The following is a 25,812-nucleotide window of genomic DNA, read 5'->3' on the forward strand; positions in this document are numbered from 1 at the left end:
ACCTTCCCACCGTAGTGGTCCCTATTTTTCTACTTGCATTTTTACCTGCTTTCGAACTGCTAGGTTGGCAGAAGCTGGGACGAGTAACAGGCGCTCACTCTGTTACGTGGCACTCGGGATTTGACCCGCCAAACTGCCGACCTTCAGATCGACAAGCTCAGCGTACAGAGCAAGCTCAACGTACAAAGTAAGTTTGGCAAGTGCAAATGTAGATGAAACGTCCTTCTGGAAAGCTCTTAAAACGTGTTTTTCTTTTTCCAAGCAGGGAATTCTATGATTATAGGGAGTCCAGGAGATAAGTTATATTTCATGTGAAATGTTGGTGCATTCTCCTGTGATCTCATTTATACAGGTAGTCCTCGACTTACGATCCCAATTGAGCCCAAAATTTCTGCTAAATATTTTTGAGTTTTGCCCCATTTCTTGCCACAGTTGTTAAGTGAATCACTGCAGTTGTTCAGTTAGTAACATGGTTGTTAAGTGAATCCCCACTAACTTTGCTTGTCAGGTGGTCACAAAAGGGGATCACATGACCCCAGAATATTGCAACTGTCATGAGTCAGTTGCCAAGGGTCTGAATTTTGATCACATGACCATGGGGACACTGCAGCGGTGGTAAGTGTGAAAAATGGACATTAGTCACTTTTCCCAGTGCTGTTGTATTCTTGAATGGTCATTAAACAAACTGTTGTTAAGCTGAGGACTACCTGTATTTTATATTGTTTTCAACGGTTATTTGTGTTTTAATTGCTTGTTTTATTCTAGAGTTTTATTCGCCCAGAGCTACACAGTAAGATGGGAAGCTTTATAAATTTTAGATAGATGGATAGAGACAGACAGACAGACAGACAGACAAAGTGAAGATAGCTGAATACCCTACATTGGAAGAGAAGTAACAGCAGAAGGGAAAGACATGTGACTGTAGAACAGTTCATGAATGTTTTCTGAGCCCGGCATCTGACTGTGCTGACTCTGCTGTGGAAGGCACTCATCAAATCTATGGCTTTCAGCTGATGGAGTGGCAAATAGGCCTTTGACTGTAGCTCTGCATCTGAAGGAGAAGCTTTTCACCCACAATTGGCTGAGCAAAATCCTACTCGCACAGTTAACAGCTGTGAACCCTGCTGAGGGCATCTGTTAGGTTGTTAATACTGGTTGGGAATCATGTAGCTCTGGCTGTTTTGTTTATCAGAGAAATTCTTAGGCATCTTCAATAGCCTTAAAAGATATTGTACCCTCCTGTTTGTTTACATATAATGCTGGGACTGTTTCCTCTCAGATTCCCCGCTGCTGATTTTCTTCCCTGCAGGGGGGAAAGCACATTGAAGGGTTTTTTTATTATTATTTTCTTTTCAACTGAGTTATAATAATAATAGTAATATCAGCCTAGAATGCTGTTAAAACAAAGCTCATTGCAGGTAGCAGGGTCTGATTCTTCAGCTTTTCTTACACCGGCATCTGCATAGAGAACAGGCGTTTGAGAAAAGCAAAAATGGCATTGCAGGTAGAAGGAAGAAATTATGGTGAACACAGAATGTTAAATTACGTCCTGCACAGTCTGATTTTATTCACACAAAAATAGCATAATCATCATAGCTGTTAAAACTGAAATCTTGAGGTTGTTGACATTTATCCATGGTTTACACTCTTAGATATAGTGAAATCATGGCATAAATTGGCCACTGTAATCCTGCAGCTTCCACCAGTCTTTTATAATATGCTTGGAAAATTACATGATAAGCACCTAGGTTAGGTTGTTGGCAGCTAGGTAACCTTAAGTACAAGAGCTGTAGAAAAGGTTCCGCCTTTTTCCAATTTTATTTCATGAGATATAGTTGTTTGTTCGTTAGCTTTTTGGAAAGTACAGCTTAAATATGATTTCATTTACAATTATTCTGTAGAATTGGATTTTATCTTTTGTGAAAGGTAAGAACTGGAGAAGAAAAGTTTTGTGATAGGTGTCTTACACCCACCCACCCATTTATATAAATATACATAAATATTTTTGAATATTTGTGTACTTGAGTAAAACTACTTAATACTTGAATAAAACTTTTACATCCATCCAATTGGGACTGATTTCATGGATTTTACTCCACCAAAAATGTATTTTATTTTTCTGGGTAACAACTATTTTGCCAATGTTGAACTGTGTATATTAGTATGGGAATTGGGTAATGAGCCAATTGCCAAACAACAAGACCCCAGGTGTCGATACCATCCCCACAGAATTGTTAAGGCCTGTACCACCCACAACCATCACATCCTTGTGCCAGAAAATGTGGGAAATGAACACATGGCCACAGGATTGGAAACAGTGTTCATTCCATTGCCAAAAAAGGACGATTCCAACATTGCTCCAATTACCACATAATTACCCTCATCCCTCACGCTAGCAAGATTCTCCGTAAGATCATACAACATTTGGCACCGACCACTGAAAGGGCATTACCAGATGTTCAAGCTGGCATCAGAAAGGGTCATGGCACTGTCTATGTACTGCAAATCTACAATAGATCATGGAAATATTTCAAGAACATCAAAAGAATATGTACATCTGCTTTATTGACTACAAGAAAGCCTTCCATTGAATCTTATCATGATAAGCTGTGGAGAACCCTAAATGTTCTGGGATTGCCAACACATCTGGTCAAGCTGGCACAGTTGCTGTACACAAATCAGGAAGCCACTGTGTAAACCCCGTAGGATAATACTGATTGATTCAAGACAGAGAAAGAAATGTGGCATCTTTCTTGTTCAAACTGTGTCCTGAAGTGAACAGAGGAAGCTGGAACTTGGGAGAATTTTTTAAAAAACGGAGTAAAGTTTGGAAGAAGGAACTTTCAAAGCCAATACCAACCAGAGCATAACATAAAGAAGCTATACAAGAGTGGATAATGCGCAGAGAGAGCTGGTCCACAGAATCACTGAGAATAAGACACAACTGAATGGATAGCATCATCATCATGGGAATTTACTGTTATTGAAACATTCAGATAATATTGAGACTGCATATAGCATTGCTAAAAATATTTTGTTCGTTGAGGGCTAATGATTTGTATCTAATTATTTATCAGGGTTTTAAAACAGCAAGGGGTGTTTCAGTTTCCATTTTTCAGTAATAGTTAAAGCACAGGGTAAAAAGCAGTGTGCCAGCAAACACCCCACCCCACCCAAATTCCCAGTGACATCTAGTGGGCGTTGCAATTAAATGATTGTTCTCTAACCCATTAAAGGGCTATTAAAGGGTATAAAATAAATGCTATCCAACGTATTTTATTTGACAAACTTCCAAAAATATTTGGTAGAAAGGAAATTTTTATTGCTTTTATAATGAAGAATGGCTCGAAACATTTTAAAAGCAAGATTAACTATTAAATATCTTCAAAACAAAGGAGATCAGAACTCAAGTAGTTCAACAACAGTCTTCTTCTGGGAGTGTTTCAGTTCAACATCCTTTTAAATTAACTGTGGCATAAGATTATGGTTGTACAAGATGAAAATACAGTGAATTTTGTTGTGAATCGGGCTAACAAAAATGATATAATAACTAATTTATATCTTTATTTCAGAAGTATCAGGTTATATGGAATCGCTATGTACATGTAGCTTTTGAAAAAAGAAAATAATATCATGAAAGGAAGGTGTTCTAGATAACAATACAGTACGTATGATTAGACAACTATTAAGATTACATTAGACTAAGGAGAGTCATTTTACTTTATTCTTGTTTTGTAGAAACTCAAAAGTACACAAATCATATTCTGGAAGATGATAAGATTTTCTACCACTATTAGGCCCATGTCATTCTTTTTTTACCTGAGTTACCTTACGTAAACAGATTACAATGTGCATTTACTAGTCTGGTTCAAAGCTCTAGATGCAGCCTATACTCACATGGAGTGTGGGGGCCCTCATTCATATAAACCAAAATAATCAGCTTGTACCCCTGGGAGGAACAGACATGAATCAGCTCTCTTTTGGTATCGGGAGGGAGGAAATTTCTGTATTCATAGTTGCTCACTATTTCATTGTTTGGACTTGATCTCTAAGGCATGGCCACTGCAATAACCTTCAATCATTCAAAATGGCTTTAGTATATCCTGCCAGTAAAATAAATGAAGGCTGCAGACGCACTGTTGCTGAACTTTTCATACAAAATTAACCTCTATACGGGAAAAGTCTAGTAATGTGCTGACACTTCTAGAGTGCAGTTTTACAATTATGAAGCAGATAGGGAGCCTGTAAAACATTTGCTGAGCATTAATTTTACAGTGGTCTGTACAGAACGGTAGATGTAATGTAATTATGTACAGAAGTTTATTTTCATAGTATTTTGTGCAACCCGGTCTCCATTTGCAGTTAAAAGGCTGCTGTCGATTTCTCAGCCATTCAGATTCCTTAATGCAGCTAGTAACGGAGAATATATAAAAAAGAGGACCACTGATCCCAAACAAATACTGTGCTACACAGACAGCTGTACATAATTCATACAGTGCATATATCAGAGTTACATATAGCAGCAAGTATAGACAATGAGCTTTACAGTTTCTAGGCATGATATACTTTACACGGGAGTGAATATTTCTACAAAAGAAATTAGGAAGGCCTAGATTTATAGGAAACAACATCTTCTATTCATGATCAGAAAAATAGTGCAGTAGGAATAAACCCTTTATAGTAGCAATTATATAATTCAGAAGCACTGTTAACTCAAACTGTTAAAAAGCCACATACAAAATGGAAGTTTTTGTACTCAATAGTTATGTCAATCAAGTTTGCTGTAATACTTAACAGAAGTATTCATCTTCTTTGTGCTGTTTTGCTCCATATTTCTTGTGATCATTTCCCTCGTTTGTTTAATCTATCACAGACTTAAGTAGAATGAGTACGCTTGAAGCAATCTCTAGCTAAAGTCGTACTGATGGAAAACACAGGTGTTCAGTCACATTTACGAGGTAAGTTTGGAATAATTTGGAGGAGAAAATTTACGTTTTAAATACTTCAGAATATAAAGTGGAAGACAGCTTACTACGGTGATGGCTGACACTTTCCATAGGAAGGTCACTGTTGTGATAAAGGCAACATCTATGGGAATAAAAAAAGGACATCAGTTATACAGGGGAAAAAGGGCAAGTGACACTGACGCATTGTGACATGTTTTAGGAAGGACTTCAGGGTTAGATACTGTGCTTGGATGGCAGACTAGCAGAGAATCTTACAATAGATCAAAATCAGGAGAAGAGAAAGAGAAAGAGAAAGAGGACAGTGTTGCCAAGAAATGTACATGGATATGCAGGAGAGACATTTGATTCAACACAAAACCATTTATTATGAAATATATGCCAGGACATGATTAATTTTACAACAAAGTATGTTGTTACGTGACTTTTCTAAACATGTTTTTCATCATTCGTTTTCACCGCAGTCCGAATGACACAACCATCAAGACAAATCTGAAAACATAACTCTATCATTGTTCAAAGGCAAATACACTAAAGAACAGAGGCAGCTCTTCAAAATCAAAGGTGGCTTTGATTTTATTTATTAGCTAAATAAAAATTAATTTTGAATTAATAATGTTTTAATTATGTACATCTCTTCATGCGTCCTTTTTCACTAAATGTTATTCTTGTATATTACAATAGAAATGTATTCAATATACTTATAAGAAATAACACATAAATGCATCTTTGTTTTTGTTCAGTTTGGTAGCTCAGAGACTGAATACGATTACCTCATATTTATTTTTATTTTAAAAGTAATAGAGAAAACATTTTTGTTATACAATAACCATCACAGAGGCACAGAATATATTTCTTAAGGCTATAATTTTATCAAATCAAGTACAGGTAATCATTCATTTAGTGACCATTCAATGTTACAGCAGCACTGAAAAAAATGGCTTACGACCATTTTTTCCTAGTTCTAACTGTTGCAGCATTCCCCCATGGTCATATGATCAAAATTCAGATGCTTGGAAACTGGCATGTATTTATGACGGTTGCAGTGTCCCAGGGTCATATGATCACCTTTTGCTACCTTCTGACAAGCAAAGTTAAAGAAGAAGCCAGATTCACTTAACTACCACGTTGCTAATTTAATAACTGCAATGATTCACTTAACAACTGTGGCAAGAAAGGTTTTAAATAGGGCAAAACTCACTTAAGAAACGTTCTGCGTAGCAATGGAAATTTTGGGCTCATTTGTGGCTCTTAGTCAAGGACTACTAGTAGTATGGATGATCCATCAAAATTTTAATTACAGATTGAAAATTGATTCAAACTGAGTCATTTTTTCTTGGCTTTTTGACAGGCCCAATACTGTACTTCAGCTTTGTGTACATGTGTATGTATAGAGACCAAGAGAAAAAAAAATCATATATACACACAAACTCAAACGTCTTCAAGCTGCCTTTTCTTTTGGGTAAGATTTCCTAAGTGGCATCTTATCATTAAGGAAATAGCAATGATACCTACCTAAGAAAGCTCCAAAAGACACTCTGCCTATACCTGCTCCAATCAGGCAGAAGAACAAAAGGACAGATTCATAGAAGGGCAGGAAAGTAAGAGAAAATAAAATCATAAAGGAATTATTAGAAAGATCTTAAAGATAGAAAGAGATTAGTAGCATCCAAAGATTGATAGATGTATGTTTAGTAAAAATACGGCATAAATGAACATTATTTTTAAAATCTATATTGTGTTAGAAAATGTGTTAGCCCAGCAGAAGTCTGAATTCACCTCTTGAAGGGATAGGATCCTAGTATGTATGTAAGCCTCTGAAATAACATTTAAGATCTTTATTAAATAAATTTATTTTAATAAATTTTGTACAGCTATAGCAATTCAGCACTATAGCTGATAAAATTCAGTACTATTGAAAAGAATTTCCTAAAAGACCTGTGTCAAATTACTCTTTATGTTTTAGATGCACTTATTAGGCTTTCCAACATGCATATTTTTTTAAAAAATATTATACATGTGGGAGCTACTCACCAAAATATTCATTAAGGAATGCAAGAGAAGCTACATAGCAGCAAAGACTGAAGATTTCAGCCACGATCATTAACCAATGCCAGGTGCGTATAGTGAAAGCAACCATCAAGAGTTCAGTCAGGATCAATGCCGTGAAGGAAATGGCAACAACATGGACAAATTCAGATTCAAAAAGCAGAAGGGCTCCATACATCAAAATGCCACCTAAAAAACATGGACATACGCATTTTTATTACCAACTCACTGTACACATGCATGTGCCCTACAACTGCAACTTTGCATTATTTCACTGTAAAAAGCGATTTGCAATCATTTTGAGAACAGTGTTGTAAATGTTAAGACCTAGATGCATTCCCAGCATCTATCATAGAAATAAGTTACTTTAGGGGTACAACATGCTTTCATTTATTTGTGAACTTAAAAAGAAAGATTTTTTTTCATTGTTAGTATTGGATGTTTGTTTTTCTGTTTTGCATTTTATTCTTGTTGATAAATGAAAATAAATATGTTAAAAAAAGAAAGTATATTCTTAACTAATACTACAATGTAAACTTCCTGAAATAATTTCTAGAGTGCAAAACTATTGTGCAGTATATGAAATTCAAGTGTCTATTTTTTCTGGTTGTGTTAGTTAGAATTTGATTAAATCCATTCAAATATTTCCAACCCCCATGATCTCACATTATGATGCTGAGTATATCCCTGACATTCATACATTCAAAAGGAGATTTATACATATGAACACAATGCAGAAACCACATAAAACACCTTTATGATATTCAACTATCCATGTGGACTCAGGGGACATGATCTAATGCCCAAGCATGTCTACACTCAGTTTTTCATGCAGTGATGGGAATGCATGAAAGGAATTTATTAAAAAAAAACTCCTTCATTTTAAACTATAAGCAGGCATATACATAGAATGAAGGCTACTGCTAAGCTTGTAAGCCGCCCTGAGTCTTCGGAGAAGGGCGGGATATAAATGGAATTTTTTTTAAAAAAGTGGCCTGCATCAAACAAAAAACATACAAATGACCTATATCAGGGGTGTCAAACTCAATTTCATTGAGGGCCGCATCAGCAATGCGGTTGCCCTCAAGGGGCCGGGTGGGTGTGGCCTGGGTAGGGGTGGCCTGCTGGGTGGGCGTGGCTAGAGTGTGTATGGCCTACTGGGTGGGCATGGCCAGCACTACATCGTTCACATCAAGGGTGCCTATGGGGGCCTGGGCAGGAGTGGGACAGATCTGAGGGTCTCTGGCAGGAGGAGGGTCTCTGGGCCAGGGCCAGGGCCAAGGCAGTGGGGGCCGTTCCCTCACTGTTTCCAGGATGGCTTTGCGGGCCGCATGAAACCATTTCACGGGCCGGATCCGGCCCCCGGGCCTTGTGTTTGACATGTCTGACCTATATGGTATTAAGAAGAGGTTTTATGTTATTTCAGTATCAGATTTTAAACAGCCATTGAAAATAATGTGAATGAAATGTTAAAATAAAAATGTAAATGAAAAAATGTAATTGTGAAACTCAAATAATACTGTTTGTTAGTTCAGAAAATACGAAGCACAACTCACCTTGATAAATACTGATTAAAACCCAGATGAGGAAGGTCTTAAATGATAAGGATCGTCCCTAGAATAAAAGACAAAGACTAGGTTACTTTACAACTGCAGAAAAAGGCATCTGACATGTTAAATAAAAGGAGAAACAATCTTCATGTTGGCCCGTTAAGAATCTTCCCAGTTGTTAAGAACTCAACAACTATAATACAATAATACAAGAAACCCAAAATAATACAAAGGAGTTGCAAACATTTGACTTCTTTAGAATTATTTATCAAGCTCGTCATTGCCAGGGACATGACAACTAATGTTCTCAGTTTTGTAGATATAGTCCAAAATCAAGATATTTGTTGTTGAAAGCTAATCTTAAGATAATTCTAGATTAAGTGTATTAGTCCAGAGTTCAGCAAACCTTTGAGACAGTATTACCTCATGATGTATGAATGCCCATGCATATTTAAAAGAATGGCTGAGATAAACTCACATGGGATCTGGCTTTATAATATACTGGGTAAGTCATTTACACTACACTGCAGCATTATTTTAGTGATTTAACAAAATAACAATAACCAAAAAGACTAAGTAAAGAAGTAAAAAACCAAAAAGACGATGTAAAAAAGATGTTGAGACTCTGGAAAGAGTACAGAGAAGAGCAACAAAGATGATTAGAGGTCTGGAAGCTAAAACATATAAGGAACAGCTGCTGGAATTGGGTATGTCTAGTTTAATGAAGAGAAGGACTAGGGGTGACATGATAGCAGTGTTCCAATATCTCAGGGGTTGTCACAAAGAAGAGGGAGTCAAGCTATTCTCCAAAGCACCCGAAGGCAGTACAAGAAGCAATGGATGGAAACTAATCAAGGAGAGAAGCAACCTAGAACTAAGGAGAAACTTCCTGACAGAACAATTAACCAGTGGAACAACCTGCCTCCAGAAGCTGTGGATGCTCCAACACTGGAAGTTTTTAAGAAGAGACTGGACAGCCATTTGTCCGAAATGATGTAGGGTTTCCTGCCTGAGCAGGGGGTTGGACTGGATGACCTCCAAGGTCCCTTCCAACTTTACTATTATGATTAAGCGGATTGAGTACATTTTATTTTAGGCACTAAAAGAATCATATTTGTGGAACATGAAATTAAAAATGAACTTTTTTGGGGGGAAATATACAAAAGATAAAAGCAATTTTTATCAGTCACATAGGTTATTTATTAAATCTGCACAAGCCACACATTAAACCACCCAATCTTTGCAGACTTTTCATCAGGAATAAGGAGTTGTTCTTTTTTGCCTTGTGTCCTGTCTCCAGTTTTGTACTTCAAAAAATGCTGGCTACATGCATGATTGCAATGCTCTCACCTTGGTAAGATCTTTGTAAAGCTCAGGATACAATAGTGCCATTTCTGGTTTTACATCTTGATCCAACACTAAAGAGAAGACTGGAAACATAGTGTATATGGTTGCATACCTTATAGAGGAAAAACAATGTTAAACTAGTTGAATATTGTTTAAAGCCAGAGTCTTTAGATAAACTGCTTCTCTGTGAAATAGTGTTTGAAGCATTGTGATTGCTACTTACCCCACCATTAGGAAACCCTGATATAGGGGAACAGATGCAAAATAGAAGACAGATGAAAACACAGCCTAGAAAAATATAAGCAGTTACACGGAGATTATTATACATCATATAATATTGTGGAAGCCGTTATCAAAGTTAGAAAAAAAGGTTCTATAAATTGTTTTCCACATAAACAACAATAAAAAAATAGGTACCTGCATAGTTGAAATAATAAGGCCTCTGTGCATGACAAATTGACCTAGAGCTGCTGATCTTTTGTAACTGTTTCGACCATGCACCATCAGCAGTCTACCAATGTGTTTAAATTGTGTTATAGAAAAATCAGCAGCCAAGGAAGCTTGTTTCCCTTCCTAAATAAAAAGTAAAATGATAAAATGATCAATGTAAATATAGTGTAGCACTTTGGATATGTATAAACATGTAAACAAAGAGAAATTTGAGCAACAGTGGAAGAATTGGTAATTTACTAAGCTTGATATTCTCAAAATGCTTAGATTAACTTGGAGGACAACTTTCAAAATGTTCTACAACTGGTATGTCCAACCTGCAGCCCAGGGTCCACATGTGGCTTTGGAGAGCTAGTAATTCAGCTCACAAGGTTGTAAACTGCACATTATTATGTGATTTTATATTATAAAACTGTATTATATATTTTATATATGGCCCAGACACTTCCTCTTCACTCAAGGCAGCCCAGGCAAATCAAAAGGTTGGACGCCCATGTTCTAGAACTAAGATTTTTTTTTTGGCAGAAATTGGGCATTTTCAGAATTGCCCTATATACTGGTATGAATTCTGTATCTCCATCAGCTTTTGCCAAAATGAAAATCCAAACCCAAATATTACTTTTGAGGAAGAGAAGAACAAGTTACTTGAATTTATAGATCACTTGAAGAAGCTCAGTTAGAAAGAATAACATTTTTCTCTCTGTAGATCATGTATTTGGACAGTGCCGCTTTCCCTAAAAATGCATACTAAAAGGAATAGACAATGACCATGTACTGCATCCTGCATCTGTTGAAAAGTGTTATAGTAGCACCAAGTATAGAAGCTGAAATTTTCATCCTCACTGATTTATAAGCATCGTTGTTGTTGTTGTTAAGTTGTTTCTTGATGAAATGGGTCAAATGTTTCCCAAAGTACATTCTCAAGTTGATAAAATCAAAAGCTCCACTTGTTTATATTCTGCAGGATTGGCTTAACATTTCACCAAACGATGTAGCATCTATTTAGACCTGGGGGTTGCTGTATTTTGGGTGCTGGGTACAGGCAGAAATTGAACTGAGGAAGATACCTAGTAGCCTGGATAGCAGATGATCTGAGTCACAATCTCCTAGCCATAGTAATCAGCTTTTGTCATTAGAGGGTATCATCTCTTTGGGGGCTGAACAATTCTCACTATTAAAGGCTGATCTTCTAGGCCCCCTGGATTAGACCCAACAAACTTAGCCCATGTCTTTTAGGTCTACAACAAACAGTAAAACATGCATGTCAGTTTTTGTCTTGCCCAGTCAGAAAGCAGAACTCTCGCAGATGAAATGACAAAGGATACTCCTCCAAAAGAGGTCATGGTTTGAGAAAAATAAGGAATCTGTCCACTTTAACTGATATATGATCAGGACTACACTATGACGAGAAGGCAACAAAATGCAACTAGTTTCTGTTTTTATCCTGTTTGCAGAATGCTATTCAGAAATCCTATTTAGAGTGACTGAGTCCCAACCAGAGGAATGTCTGAAGGGCTGTTCTGAATATGTCAGTCCTCTGAGATAGGCAGTGTCAAGAAACAGACATGACAGGAATTCTAGAAATGCTCTTCATTGTTGCAAAGTAGAATAACAGAATCTTGAAAGCCTGTCAAGAGTTTGTCCATGACCCGTATTATACCAAACACATTATTACAGAGTTATTTTGAGTTATTTTTATGCTTTCCTCTTTCTCAGGAATGAGTCATCTTTTCTGAAAATCCCCCATAATTATTGCTCAGTCTTCCCCCCATTTTCAAGGCCAAATTTATATTCCTTTACACCACCTCCCCTGTCAAAATCACTTCCCCCTTCTCTGTGAAAGACAGTTCAGGCAATTCAAGAGCAACAAAGAAGGAATCACTCCTTTGCTACCCTCCACACAGGCCCTCCCCTGGACATAACCACTTGACAGGGTCAATGGGCAGATATGGCAAAGCAGAACTAGATGGAGCTGGAAACTGCCCTCCCCTCCTCTTGCACAGCAACCACCACGAGAGGGTCCATCACAGTATGAAGCAAAGAGTCATCTTCATCCTAGGGTGAAAGTGTGTCCCAAAAGGTCCAGTCATTCCTTCCCTATCCCTAAGGCTAGTTGGAATTCCTTCACAAAATATTATTCTAAGGATGGATAAAATCACTTGGGTCCTTCTTGAATTGGACTCTGGCTAGACAGGGTCATCTGAATTGGCTGAGGTAGGATCCTGTTCACCATCAAAGCTGACACCAGCAAGAACACAGAGGAACTCAAATTAGTGCAAGATCTGAAGAGACTTGGCCCACAGAATTGTCAGGAGTCAGACTCCATTGAATGGATAACATCATCATCATCAGGATCCTGTTCCGTAATCTGGGAAGAGTTTCAGCCTGTACGTCATGAAAATTAAGGACTTTTGAAAAGCCAGTAGGATCCGGGCCAAACAAATTTAAGGGCAAACTCCTGGGCACTATTTAACAGAAGGATTTAAGGATTCAACACATGTCAACTTATGTCTCACCCCTTGCAATCTTCCAGGGGCATGCTAGGTGTATAAAATCTTTTTTCCAGAGAGAGGGTTGAAATCTTGAGGAGCTGCTGTATCTGATCTGTCTACTGAACGTACAAATCAATTATGGGCTGCTCACCTAAACAAAGTAGACACAGGGAATCCTTACTATATAAGTGACATTTTCGAAGTGTAGCCTGAGGCCATATGGTTGGTTTGGCAAAAGGCTTCACAAGACATTTGTAAACATGAAGAATAAAGCCAGAGAAGAATAAAACAAAAATATAAAATAACTGTGAGAAAAAGGTCAGTCACATTAAGCAAATTAAATAAAATTATTTAGAAAGTAGTCTGAGAATTCTGGAGTTTTGTATGGTCAGAAACAGGAATTCAGGGAGGGGCAGCAATCATACCAGTATATAGTGATAATAAAGTAGTGAGGTCTGAAGAAAGAAATTCAAGTTTTATAACTTTATGCACATCTATAAAAACCATATGGCTTACTTTAGAGACCAAAAGAAAGAGGTAATGAATGCAAAGATCTATTACATACAAGAAGTATGTTTGCATAATTATCACAAATTACGCTGTCTTATAACTTGAATCTGTTAATCCTAAAATATTATTATTAATTACTCATTTAATCTAATTTGAAAATATACCTTTCCTTCAATTCCAATTCCACAATCTGCTGCCTGGATCATACTGACATCATTTCCTCCATCGCCTGAAAAAACATGTGCAGAATATTTAAGTTTGGTTTGGCAATGTTTCATATTTACTAGCTGCATTTCATTTCACCTTGTATTACTATAAAGGTATTTGAATTACATTTTAAATTAAAAATGGTTTTTATTTTTTCAATTTAGTTTAGTTTAGTTTAGTTTTATTGGATTTCTATACCGCCCTTCTCCCTAGGGACTCAGGGCGGTTCACAGGGCATATATAAATAGGTATACAAAAATTAAAAGAAAATTAAACTATGCCCAATTAAAATATAACAATAATGAAATAATAAAACCAATTAAAAACCCAAATTCCCCTTCAGGCCAGACCAGCTAACTCAAACAAGTGGGTCTTCAACCCGCGACGGAAGGATCGGAGGTCCGATGCCATCCGGAGCTCAACCGGCAGTTGGTTCCAAAGTGCCGGGGCACCCACAGAGAAGGCCCTCTGTGGAAAGCAAAAAAAGTAAATATGCTATTGCTTCTTATTATCACTATTTCCCCATGACTTGGGAGATATATCCAAAGCTGCCCTATTAACTACAAAGGAGATGTTACAAAATGTAGGAAAAAAAGTAACTTTTGGCCTTCAAATCCACCGCTATGTATAGTCCAGTAAAAAATACTGGCTGACAATTTTAAACTCTGTCTGGTCATTGTTCTGAGATTTAATTGTACTTGATTTGCTTTAGCAAAAATCTTGAGAAAACAAAGTGAAAAAAATGTTCCTTTATTATGTTTAGCATTTTCTTAAAGGACTGCCATATCATCATGTTATTTTTACACGATACTGTGGCAATCTTTTTAAAAGATTCATTTATTTTTCATTATTGTGACTAGGAGGCCAAATAATTGATGACTTTTACAATCCAAAGGAAACCAAAACTGATACAAACCTATTGCACATGTGCGCTTTCCTGTGTGATGCTGCAACAATTTTACAATGTGAGCTTTTTGGGTGGGAGAGCACCGGCAACAAACTACAGCTGGACACTGACATGCTAGTTCTACAAATTCATGTTCGTAGTACTTCAAACACACCTATGAAAAGATTACTATATTAATTTTTACATCCCAAATTCATTAACTTACAATTTGTATTTTACTTGTATTTGCTTGTAGCTTACAATATTTATTTGCGGCATATGACTTTATATCTGGTTTTACTTTAATCAGTGTTGTGACTCTTGTGTATTGTTTTGCTAATCAATGACCAAAATAAAATGGCTGACACATATTTCCTCTACTGAGGAAAACTTTATGGTCAGATTGAGCACTTGTTTTGTGTCTTACTACAATAGTTGCTGCCCCTCCAACTTTCCCATTTCCTTGTTTTCACTAGAAAGAATGAAATACAAGGTCAGTATTCTACGTTACTATGCTGAAACCTGTTATACCTTATGTGCTATCAGTGACAATTTTTACCGTGTTTTCCCGAAAATAAGCCCTACCCCAAAAATGAGCCCTAACTTGATTTTTGGGGGTGGGACTACCGTAATATAAGCGAAATGCAGGCTGGGGGTGCCGCACATGTCAATCCGGAGCTTGGTTCTCAGCTGTAGAGGCCTTTCTGGAAGTCCTCTGAGGACGAAATGGAGGCTAGAGAGAGCCATGCGCATCAATCCAGAGCTTTATTCTCAGCTGCAGAGGCATCTCCTGAAGGCGCTTGACAGTGAAATGGAGGCAGGGGATGATGCACGCGAGTGGCAGCAAGTGGCTGCAGAAGTAGGCTTGCTGGGCAAGGCTGTCAGTGCCACCATCACGAGGTGAGACTATGGAAGAAGACATCCCCCGAAAATAGGACCTGGTGCCTCTTTTGGAGAGAAAAAAAAAGTCTGGGTCTTATTTTCGGGGAAACACAGTAGCAGCTAAATAGATGTTCCTTGATATCCTTTCCTCGGCTAAAAATTTCTTATATTTCTTCTGCTAAAATGACTGTGTTTGAGAATTTTTTTCAAATTTTCTTTGGTGATGTTTTTGAGCTGTTCTTTAGGAGATGATGGACATTTCTGCTACTAGTAGGATACCTTGTCACACAGCTCTGTAGGTCTCTTGGCTAACCATGCATTCCAGTCTGAAAACGGCTAGGAGAGTAAATTCTCTTGGAATTTACTTCAATTAAAACTGAAAATTGTTAAATATGCTTTTATTTCCTGATTGGTATTTGGAGATGTGCAAGAATTGTGAGAAAGTCTGTTTTGTATATGCTTTCTCTAGCCCAAATATTTGGCTTACTCCTTTTCAGCCGCAAAGGTTAACATGATAAATTGCTTTTAGAACTGGCTGCTGCTTAATTTAGGTAATCCCCACCTCTCACCTTGGATAAAGTCAGTGTTTGTGATCCCATCATCAAAAAAGCATTTGGGAAAAAATGGAATTCAGTATGGAGTAGCTGCTGAGAGCCAGCTGTTCTCAGGGAAGAGATGTCATTAATTTTTCAGCTGTCATATATATAAAAAATAAGAGGGAACTGTATCCTCATGCTGACAGAATGCAATCTATTGTTTAATATGGCTGCAATCCAGTTGTAATCTAGATTCTTATTTTGCATTCTGCCCTGAATCTCTAGGAGGGTTCTGTGGAGTTTGAATCGCACAGCCAGCTGAAGCTCGGTAAAGTTAGGGATAGAAAATTTAAGACGAGTTCTTGTTGGGGAACTTAATAGCAGCAAACAAGAAGATATTGTTCACTAAAAAGAATATTGATGCTCAGTTCAAGATTACCAAAAAGCACCTAGATGATCTTTCAGACTTTGGGAGGAATGTTCTATGAGCAGATGAATCAAAAATGGAAATTTGGGGGTTGCACGGCTATTGTTCTATCTGATAGAAACCAAACACTACTGCATAATAAGAAGCCCATACAAACTGTTAAAAATGGAGAAAGCAATGTCATAGTTTGGGAATGGTTAGCTGCACTAGGACCTGAGCAAGGAGCCATTACTGATGAAAGAATCAGTTAAAATGAAGTACAAGTGAGTCATGATTGCAAACATACAAATGTCCGTAAGAGAATATACAAAGAAGAACAGAGTAAACTTTGACTTAGACAATTCAAAGAACCCTAAAATGGTGGCAAACCTGAAATAAGTAGTTCATGAAAGAAAAAGTTAAATGGTACGGACTCGTAGCAGTTTGCTATTGAGGGATGGGCCAAAATTCTTGAGTTGTGATGTGAAGGACTAAACATCCATTGTAGAAAGAATCTGGTTGAGGTTACGCATGGTTACAGATGGTACAACTGGTGACTGCATCTAAAGGGTCAATTATTTCCCATAGTAGTACACTGAACATTGGATGAGTTTGTTCACAGAATACATGTATCAAGCACACAAAACTTCAGTGTTTCTTCTCTGTTCAGACCCCTTGTATATATCACGGAAACCCACACGATAATATTGTAAAGAAAAGATACGCAGAAGTTTAGAATACTTGATTTAAAACAAATGTGACTCATGTGATTCACCAAAGGCACTGCTTGGGACTCCTTTGGAAAACCTATCAACCTACCTACCTGCACAAACAACATTATCAGCAAGTGATGAAAGCTAGGCCATTACCTCTAGAGAGTCACCAGATATTACTAAAGCACATTCATGTTTCCTTCTGAATGCATTTAATTCCAAATGAGCTTCTCCACGGTTGGTTACCTAAATAAATGAATGAATGAATGAATAAAAGGTAAAACAGAGTTAGGGCAACTTTTAAATGGATGTGTATAGATACATAAATTGTTATGAAAATGGAATTTCAGTCCAATACCGTAGAAGCTGTAAAAGGTGGAAGACAACTTGTTGATTTAAATAAAAATTCATTAAGAAACAACAACCTTTGCAGCATCAAAGTTATATTGCACTGGGAGGCTTACATTTTCTCCCACTTGGTTTCATATACATTACATTTACAAAAGAGTTTTAAAGTAGAGTTCTTCAAAAAGAAAGAATGTGTTGTAGATCAGAAACTTGAAAATTCTGATTATCTCTCCCACCCCAAAGAAAGTTCTGGCAATGACCATCCAGAAATCAAGTCCTCAAGACTTGAAGAAAGATGCATTTGGGGGAAAAGACAAGTGTGTGAAAGGCAAGCTTTAACACAGAAGCACAACATGCTTATGCCAAAATAATTTCAAGCCTCATGTAGCTAAAATTATATTCTCAATTTAATCATTTCAAATCCCCTTAACACTGAGAAATACACATGAAATAGATATTTTATATTAACAACAAAATATTTAAAGAGTGAACAAATTTACTGGATATTTAATAGCCTCCCTTATTCTTTTCCACAAAAAAAAGCCAAAAACATGTGTTTGAAAATTTGGTTGAATGAACAGGGGAGGAGGGGGAAGTGTTTATGGGATCATAAAAATGGGGGGATTTGTGAACTTTAAGTGCTGCTTAAAACTTCTCCTTTAGATGCTTAGTCCAAATGAATATCTGCAACTCATTATGTGAACTCCTACTGGGTTTAGCCTTGATTTTTCATACCCCAACCAACATGAGCAGGATAAGTCATGTCAGAAGATGCTACAGGGAAGTGTGTGCATAGTATGCACTCTTCCTTTGACCTCCACATGCATGCCCATTTTGTCTTACTATCTGCACAACTGTGTTACACATGTAGTCTTCAATTTATGAACTCATTCAGTGACTATTTGAAATTATGATGGTGCTAAAAGAATGAACTTATGGCTTGTGCACAAAATTATGCTTGTTGCAGTGCCTTGTGGTTACATTTGGGTGTTTGGCAATTAATGTTGTTCTGCATTTAATTCTTTGATCTTATGTAACAAATGTGCAGAAAACCAACACATCTTTCAGTTCTAGGAAAGAAGACAATAGCAGCTAAGAATGATGGGAAAATATATCAACAGTTCTACTTACGGGTCTGAAAATATGAATATCTTGTGTCCTAGACACTAAATGGGAACTTTTTGCAATACAAGTTGCAGTCTCCAATTTATCTCCTGTTAGCATCCATACCTATGAGATAATTTTAGAATTTAACTGTTAATCATTTATTATATTAAAAACTGTGCACGTATCTTTCTCAAATTAACTTAAGGAAAAAAAATGTAAAGATTTAAATTACTGCTTTTGCTTTGCTTTACATCAAATAGATGCAGAGTCTAGCTGTAGGGGTCTATGGAGGGAAAAGCGAGTATTTAATAATAGGAAGTATCAGCATTTAAACTCATTCTATCTATTCAAATATGGTAGCTCCTCAGGTCATCTATTAACTGGACAGATACAGTTAAAAGGAATAAAATATATTTTCACACTTTCTTTCCACAAATATATGTTTCCATATAATTAGTTTCTTGTAAGATTTTATTTTCTGAATCCTGTTATAAATCATAGTAATTCATATTACTATTATTCATGACAAGCATTCAAATATCTGAAATGTATATTATCCAATTAAACCTTGAAATAACTAAGTTATAAACTAATATTATTGTTCCAATAGGTTGTTTTTTATAAACAAATTCATATGGCTGTCCATCTACCAAAGGAACTCTGGATAGTGAATAGAGATTTAAATGTCCTCCAAAAGGCATAAATCCATTAAAGAAAAAGTAAGATAAGACATGTAAAAAAATCCCCTGAAATTTAACGCCCTGGAAGGCAAATCCTAATGTGTTTAATAATATGATCTGCTCCATCTCAGCTTCTGTGCATATGAAATACTAAGGTATTCAGTTATATAATTTACATCAGTAGAGTGTAAATAGATATATATGTGGATGTATTCTTAGAAAAATTGTTATGGTCCCTCTTAGTAAGTATTGTTGTATAGAGCTGATAAAATCAAAATGCAAATGAATTTTCTGTACTTTTTTACATAAGGCAAAGTAATTGTCTCTAGTTAATATATTCAAATGCATTCTACAAAAAAATCAACTTTCTGTCATGCTCTCTCTCTCTGTTCCTTTTACCTATAGGAGTTAGACCAGCAGTGACACATTCCTAGTTGCTTAAGTTTATCATATGAAACAGATTGGATTCTTAAGAGAACACACACACACACACGCAAACATATATATATATATATATATATATATATATATATATATATATATATATATATATATATATATATGTGTTAAGTATTTGTCAAGGCTTTGTGAAAGCACCTTGCTAATTAACTCTTTCATTCCTGCTGACTGATGAGAACATAAAGAGTTCGAAATGGCCGTCTCAGCCTCCCAAAATTCTTTATTAGCAATTTGAATAATTTGCACAAATAATGAGCTGTCATAGTTGACTATATCCTGTGGATAAGCCTTGAGACAGGCCAAAGCAGGAATGAAAGAGTTAATTAGCAAGGTGCTTTCACAAAGCCTTGACAAATACTTAACATATATTTAGCCTTGCCTTCTAGCTAATAAAAAGAGAGAAAGAACCTGTGGCTCAGCAAGTTAAAAAAACAACTGCCTAATATACAATCAGCCCAGGTTCGAATCTCAGATAAAGGGTATGACTGACTGATGAGAACATAAAGAGTTCAAAATGGCCATCTCAGCCTCCCAAAATTCTTTATTAGCAATTTGAATAATTTGCACAAATAATGAGCTGTCATAGTTGACTATATCCTGTGGATAAGCCTTGAGACAGGCCAAAGCAGGAATGAAAGAGTTAATTAGCAAGGTGCTTTCACAAAGCCTTGACAAATACTTAACATATATTTAGCCTTGCCTTCTAGCTAATAAAAAGAGAGAAAGAACCTGTGGCTCAGCAAGTTAAAAAAAACAACTGCCTAATATACAATCAGCCCAGGTTCGAATCTCAGGTAAAGGGTATGACTGACTGATGAGAACATAAAGAGTTCGAAATGGCCATCTCAGCCACCCAAAATTCTTTATTAGCAATTTGAATAATTTGCATATATATATATATATATATATATATATATATATATATATATATATATATATATATACTGTATATATATATATATATCTGAAGAATAAAAAAAAATATTAGTACCTTTATTCCAGCATTTCGTAGCATCTCTAGTGTTGGCCTAACATCAGCCTGTAATTGATCTTCAACTCCAGTGAGACACAATAATTCCATTTCTCTTTCTAGACTCTCTACAACCGCAGCCACCTTGAGCATTCTGTCATGTATACTTAATTTTGCTTGGTTATATCGACTCTAAGACAAAACAAAATGTAATTTGTAGCCTCAAGTAGATAAGAAAGATTTTTGTGTTGTCCAAAATGCAAGCCCTAGCGTGTTATTTGATTCACAGATTCACTTTAGAATCTGAAATTCAAATTTCACCTATGATGTGCATACAGAAGTAAACAAACATAAATAATACCAAAGACAGAAACAAATGTAAATATCCAAATGGTTTATACCTGTAAAATTCAAGATTTGATCTCGGTTTTTGAAGTTGATAGAATCAAAGAAACCACACTATCTGGACTGAAGTTTCACACATGAGAAGATGTAATAATATTTCAGGATTTACTACTGCATTCCTGAAAACCTGGCACATAATTAACATGAAAGGAGGGTTTTATAGAAAATTATAGTTTGGTGCAACTGGAAAAGTCACAGGTCACAGGGAAACATAAAGTCTTCTGGGACAATTCTCTTCTAATTTACAAACTTCGCTGCAATCAGAAAAGAGGGCCATGCTTGTATCACTACTAGTCAATATGAATGATAAGCAAAAGCAAGTTTTGTGGAGTTTAGGCACGTGAGTTAATTCAGGTGTTGCTTATATGATATCTTTGTAGATTAATCATAACATTGCTTGGAATATTAGAAATGGAGAACAGAATGACAACAAAATATATAAGAGTGAAACTGAAACCTTGTTATAGACTTAACTGGATACAGAGCAGGATATGTTTTCTACTATAGCATGGATAACTTTTAGAAAGAATGAAGTGTTTATAAAAAAAATCTCCACCCCCTTAAATGGAAACACTTATGAACATAGTAATAAGAGAAAAAGATTCAGATGAAGCAGAGGAAAGTGAGGAAAAACAGAAAAAGAAAGGTGTAGAAATTAAGGCAATGATGAAGTCAGTGATGGTGGAGCTCACCTATCATTGTCTACAGTAAAGAGAAATTAGATATGTGAATTAAATAGGATTTTTTTTGCCATTACTGGAGCTCAGTATAATATTTGTCTTTCAACTTTTTTTTACCTCAAAATCCTGATATTGTTCTTCTGTTAAGGATTTTTTGGCAACAACCAAAGTGCGCAGACCTTCTCTTGCCATGTTACCACACTAAAATTGCAAATAATTATAAAATAGTTATGAATCATGCTGATACAAAAAGAAAAAAAGTTATCAAGTCAATTTACATTAAGTTGTACATTCATCCACAACCACGCTTTTATTTTTGAGACATCAAGCCAGCTACATATTGTCAACAGTAAGATTACTTAAACTGCCCCCGTAACTCTCCTATTGTGGGAGTTCGTTCTCATACTGCCAGAGAAAGGCAATATCACAATAGATTTGATAACTGACAAGATAAAGGAAACTTTGAAACTGGACCTCCTGCTCAAAAGAGGGAGCCAAGCATCTTAATATTAGATTTGGTGGGCAAAAGAAAAAGGCACAGGGTGGTTTAAAATACTGATTCTTCAAAAGGGACTTGCTCTTGAAAAAGAGCGGTTGCTGGAATTCTTTCTCAATTAAGAATGTATTATCTAAAGTTCTTAACTTCTTGTGAAATTACGTCCTCCCTGATGGTTGACGCCTGCCACCTCCTGATATTTGAATTAACAGTTTTGCCTTATATGTTTCTTTGACCCTTTGTCATCTCTATACCAGATTAAGGAACCAATGCCATGTACTGTAGATAACAATTACTGTAACATCTATAGTAACAGAACCTTGTAAGTCTGAATGTGCTCCCCTCCCTTTATCTTTGTATGAACTAGGGAGGGGTCTCCTGAGACCTTTACTCAAACTAGTTTCTGGGAATGGGCTCACACCTCACGTGGTCTTGGTAGTAGCTCTTCGTCCTGTCCTTCAAGGCCATTCCCTATGCTCTCTGCATCCTTCAAGTGGAAATTAAATTAGCTCTGGTTATTTTTGAAGGGCTAATTAAAAAAAGTAGTGCTGAGGGATTCTTTTATCCCATGGCCACTTGGCCTCTGAAGTGCCTGTGCTGGTTTTTGTCCATGACCTTTAATAATACAGGAAATTACAGAGGGAACTTACATGGAGATTTGGGCTGTATTACAGATGACAAGTAGGTTTTTCTTGTCTCTATCAATCTATCATTTGAAAATGATGTAGGCAAACTAACTGAAGCTTAAAATAGTTGGAGGTGAATGTACTGTTGGCATAAAAACTGTTGTCTGGTTACAAATTTGCAATCAGTCTGAGGAATGTCTACATTCTCCCTGCGTAATCTAAAGCATATGGAAATCTGTATCATCTTTTGGAACACAGGTGACTTATTTGGCTAGAAGGACCTTTCACAAGCTTAGCCTGGTTTCTGAAATAAGATCTAGCAGAGAAACCAATTAGAACTCCAGTCTAGAATACTGTAAGGTTCTCTAAATGTTCCTTTAAAGTCCAAAAATGTCAGCATAAAATTCTATGCCAATATGCTTGTGGGAATCCGGCAAATTCAACTCAATTAACCATGGGAATATTTGGATCCAAGTTACATGACAAAAAACTTTTTCCTATTTAAACTTCTCAGTGTCCTACATTAAGCTGCAGAAAGCTTAATCAGGCATACCGCTCAGATCAACAAGGCCGTGAGTATAAAGGACAGTCATTTTACTGATGCCCTAATGATGGGAATTTCTTCTGCTAAAAATTTTACCATGCTCTTTGAACCATGGGTTTTAAACAGTTCCTAAAAAGTATTTTCATTCCACCAATTTTGCTCTTATTCCAAATTTTGTTCTCCTGGTTTTTTAAAAAATATGCTTCATTGTTTTCTTCATTAGAATTTTTATTAAATTACTTGTAGATTTTGTCCTAAGTGTAGGATAAAAAATGCTTTAACATTATTTATGAAACACATCTATAAATAAAAAAAATCCTTATGGAATTTAATAGGCAGGCCCTATTAAATGAATTAAGACATTTCTAATGCTCACTTTCTCTTTTTTTGGATCCTGCACTCTTCCTTGAGTAAATAAGAAGTGAGGTTTCTTATTAACTTTTAGAAATTAATCACTTTCCTTGAAGGCAATATCTCACATAAATATACTGGAACAATGCAATAAACACAGATTGGAGCAAATATTGTTTTTCTCCTTGGTTCTTTTCCTGACTTATCGGATCACTTGATTTCCAAAGTCCCTATTCTATCACCATCTGTGAGTATCTGTTCCTTTTTTAAAAAAGTATAGTTTCAAAATTATTTTTTCAGGCTGACATGTACATTTATCACAGAAAATGTCTACACTGTATCATAAAAGCAGTTGGAAAATAAGCTTATTGTTCTCTATTAAAATAATAAAATTAAAAAGATCCATTAGTTTTTTAAAAAAGCAAAATTCTGTCATGCTAATGCAAAATGTGTATTGATTTGACCTCCTAATGCTAAATAAATTAAACAAGTATTTTACAATTAATTGTACATCATTATCACCAAAAGTAATTTTTATGACACTTTATTAGGTCTTCAGGGAATTTAATTTATTCATGACCCTGATTAAATCAAACTGCCTGAAGCGACTATTGATTTATATTGCCAATACCATTATGAACATGCATTGTGTGATTATCACATTACCATATTATCTGTATGTAAGGTCAAATAAAGACAACTGCTGGTGTACAGTATAGCAATATAGTATAATGCACTTATTTTGTAAAAACATATGCTTTCATACATAATTTAAATATATTTTTCAGTTACATTTCTTCTATCCAAGGTAAAAGTCAGCAAAAACAGATTGAGCATATATGAGAGCATGTTTATGACTGTTTAGAGTTAACGTAATATCCTTGCTTTCTAATAAATACTGCTTTCAGAAAAAACATTTTACATTACTCATTAAATTGGTTTTTATCTTTTGTCTCCTTTTCAATTATTAGATGAACATTTAGATGAAAATTTCCCAAATTCATTACTCGTTTGTTTTTTTAATTTGATGTAGACAAAATTAGATATTACTGGATTAGAAAAGATTATTATTCAGTTTCTATTCATAAATTCCACTGTTATACATTTTAATAGTAAAGTAAAACACTTGCTTTTTCCAAAATTGAAGCAACTGTTAGGAGTATTTCTTACCTCCTCTTCTAGCCAATCATTATACTGAACAATAGAAGACATTGCAACATCTGCACCTTTCATATAAAACATGATTTCACCTGTAGATTCATCCTAAAAATAAGTAAAGCAATAACATAAGTTCAAAAGAAACAAATGCAGACCTAAAACCACATGTACAATATTTATTCCTTTTATTTATAGAATATAGAATCTATGAAAATTAGAAAATGAATCCATTCATACTATGAAAATTGATGAAAACAAAATCTACTCTGAAAATAGTTTGGAGCACATTTATGTTTTCTTCCAGTGCTTATATTACACATATATACATTTTCAAGATCAGATATTTTCACCAGGATTCCAATCAGGAAAAAAAATATGAACAATACATACCCTCACTATGATACCCATTCTCTTGCTCTCAGATGTGAAAGGGAAAATTTGCAAAATATAGTATGTCAGAATCTGTCCACTGGGGGCTTTCAGTTGCATTGAAGTCAAATCCCTATTCACCAAAGTAAGACCAACACTTTCTGTCCACTGAACCAAAGCTACCTAGATCAAAATACAATAGTGACTATGGTCAATTGTACCCCGTGTAAATCAAGATGAACACAATAAAATTCAGTGCAAAAAATATCAACAAGCAAAAAGAAATACAATATAAAATGATGGTAGATTCAGTACAATCAATAACTATTGTGTTTTGTATAGCTGTTTTGTATGATTCCCAATTTGGATTGGACAGAAGCAACTATTAGACAAAGTACATTTTGTCAACTGATGTATAACAGCAAAAAACTATCCCTGATGTGAGAGACAATATATTGCTTTCATCACCAGTGACCATTTTATATCACTATAAAATTCAATCCTTAAACAACTATTTTTATCTCCCCTTCCTTTCCCCCCCCTTGTTTCCTTTTTATATATTTATTCTCTCTTTAATCTATTTTAATCATTGTAATGTATTAGTGTTCTTATTGTATGTATACGCGG

General features: G+C 35.7%; 1 protein-coding gene across 2 annotated transcripts in view; it reads right to left on the bottom strand.

The window, feature by feature from the left end:
- Positions 1-742: 742 nt before the first annotated feature.
- ATP9B (ATPase phospholipid transporting 9B (putative)) overlaps positions 743-25,812 on the bottom strand; it is a 162,260-nt gene continuing 137,190 nt past the window's right edge. Inside the window, exons 16-30 of one of the 2 annotated variants that reach the window (XM_081324421.1) lie at positions 25,207-25,368; positions 24,829-24,921; positions 21,759-21,842; positions 20,578-20,748; positions 18,472-18,570; positions 17,149-17,238; positions 14,486-14,630; positions 13,527-13,591; positions 10,328-10,483; positions 10,134-10,198; positions 9,914-10,022; positions 8,570-8,627; positions 6,999-7,202; positions 5,033-5,088; positions 743-1,303 (exon numbers count right to left, since the gene is read on the bottom strand). In XM_081324421.1, the coding sequence (XP_081180547.1) occupies positions 1,220-1,303; positions 5,033-5,088; positions 6,999-7,202; positions 8,570-8,627; positions 9,914-10,022; positions 10,134-10,198; positions 10,328-10,483; positions 13,527-13,591; positions 14,486-14,630; positions 17,149-17,238; positions 18,472-18,570; positions 20,578-20,748; positions 21,759-21,842; positions 24,829-24,921; positions 25,207-25,368 (1,641 nt within the window). In that variant the 3' untranslated portion in view covers positions 743-1,219. Of the gene's footprint in view, positions 1,304-3,706; positions 5,089-6,998; positions 7,203-8,569; positions 8,628-9,913; positions 10,023-10,133; positions 10,199-10,327; positions 10,484-13,526; positions 13,592-14,485; positions 14,631-17,148; positions 17,239-18,471; positions 18,571-20,577; positions 20,749-21,758; positions 21,843-24,828; positions 24,922-25,206; positions 25,369-25,812 lie in introns of those variants that run through there. The other variant, XM_081324422.1, reaches the window with a different exon arrangement.

Source organism: Vipera berus (assembly GCF_964194415.1).
Source record: "Vipera berus genome assembly, chromosome: 3".
NCBI lineage: Eukaryota > Metazoa > Chordata > Lepidosauria > Squamata > Viperidae > Vipera > Vipera berus.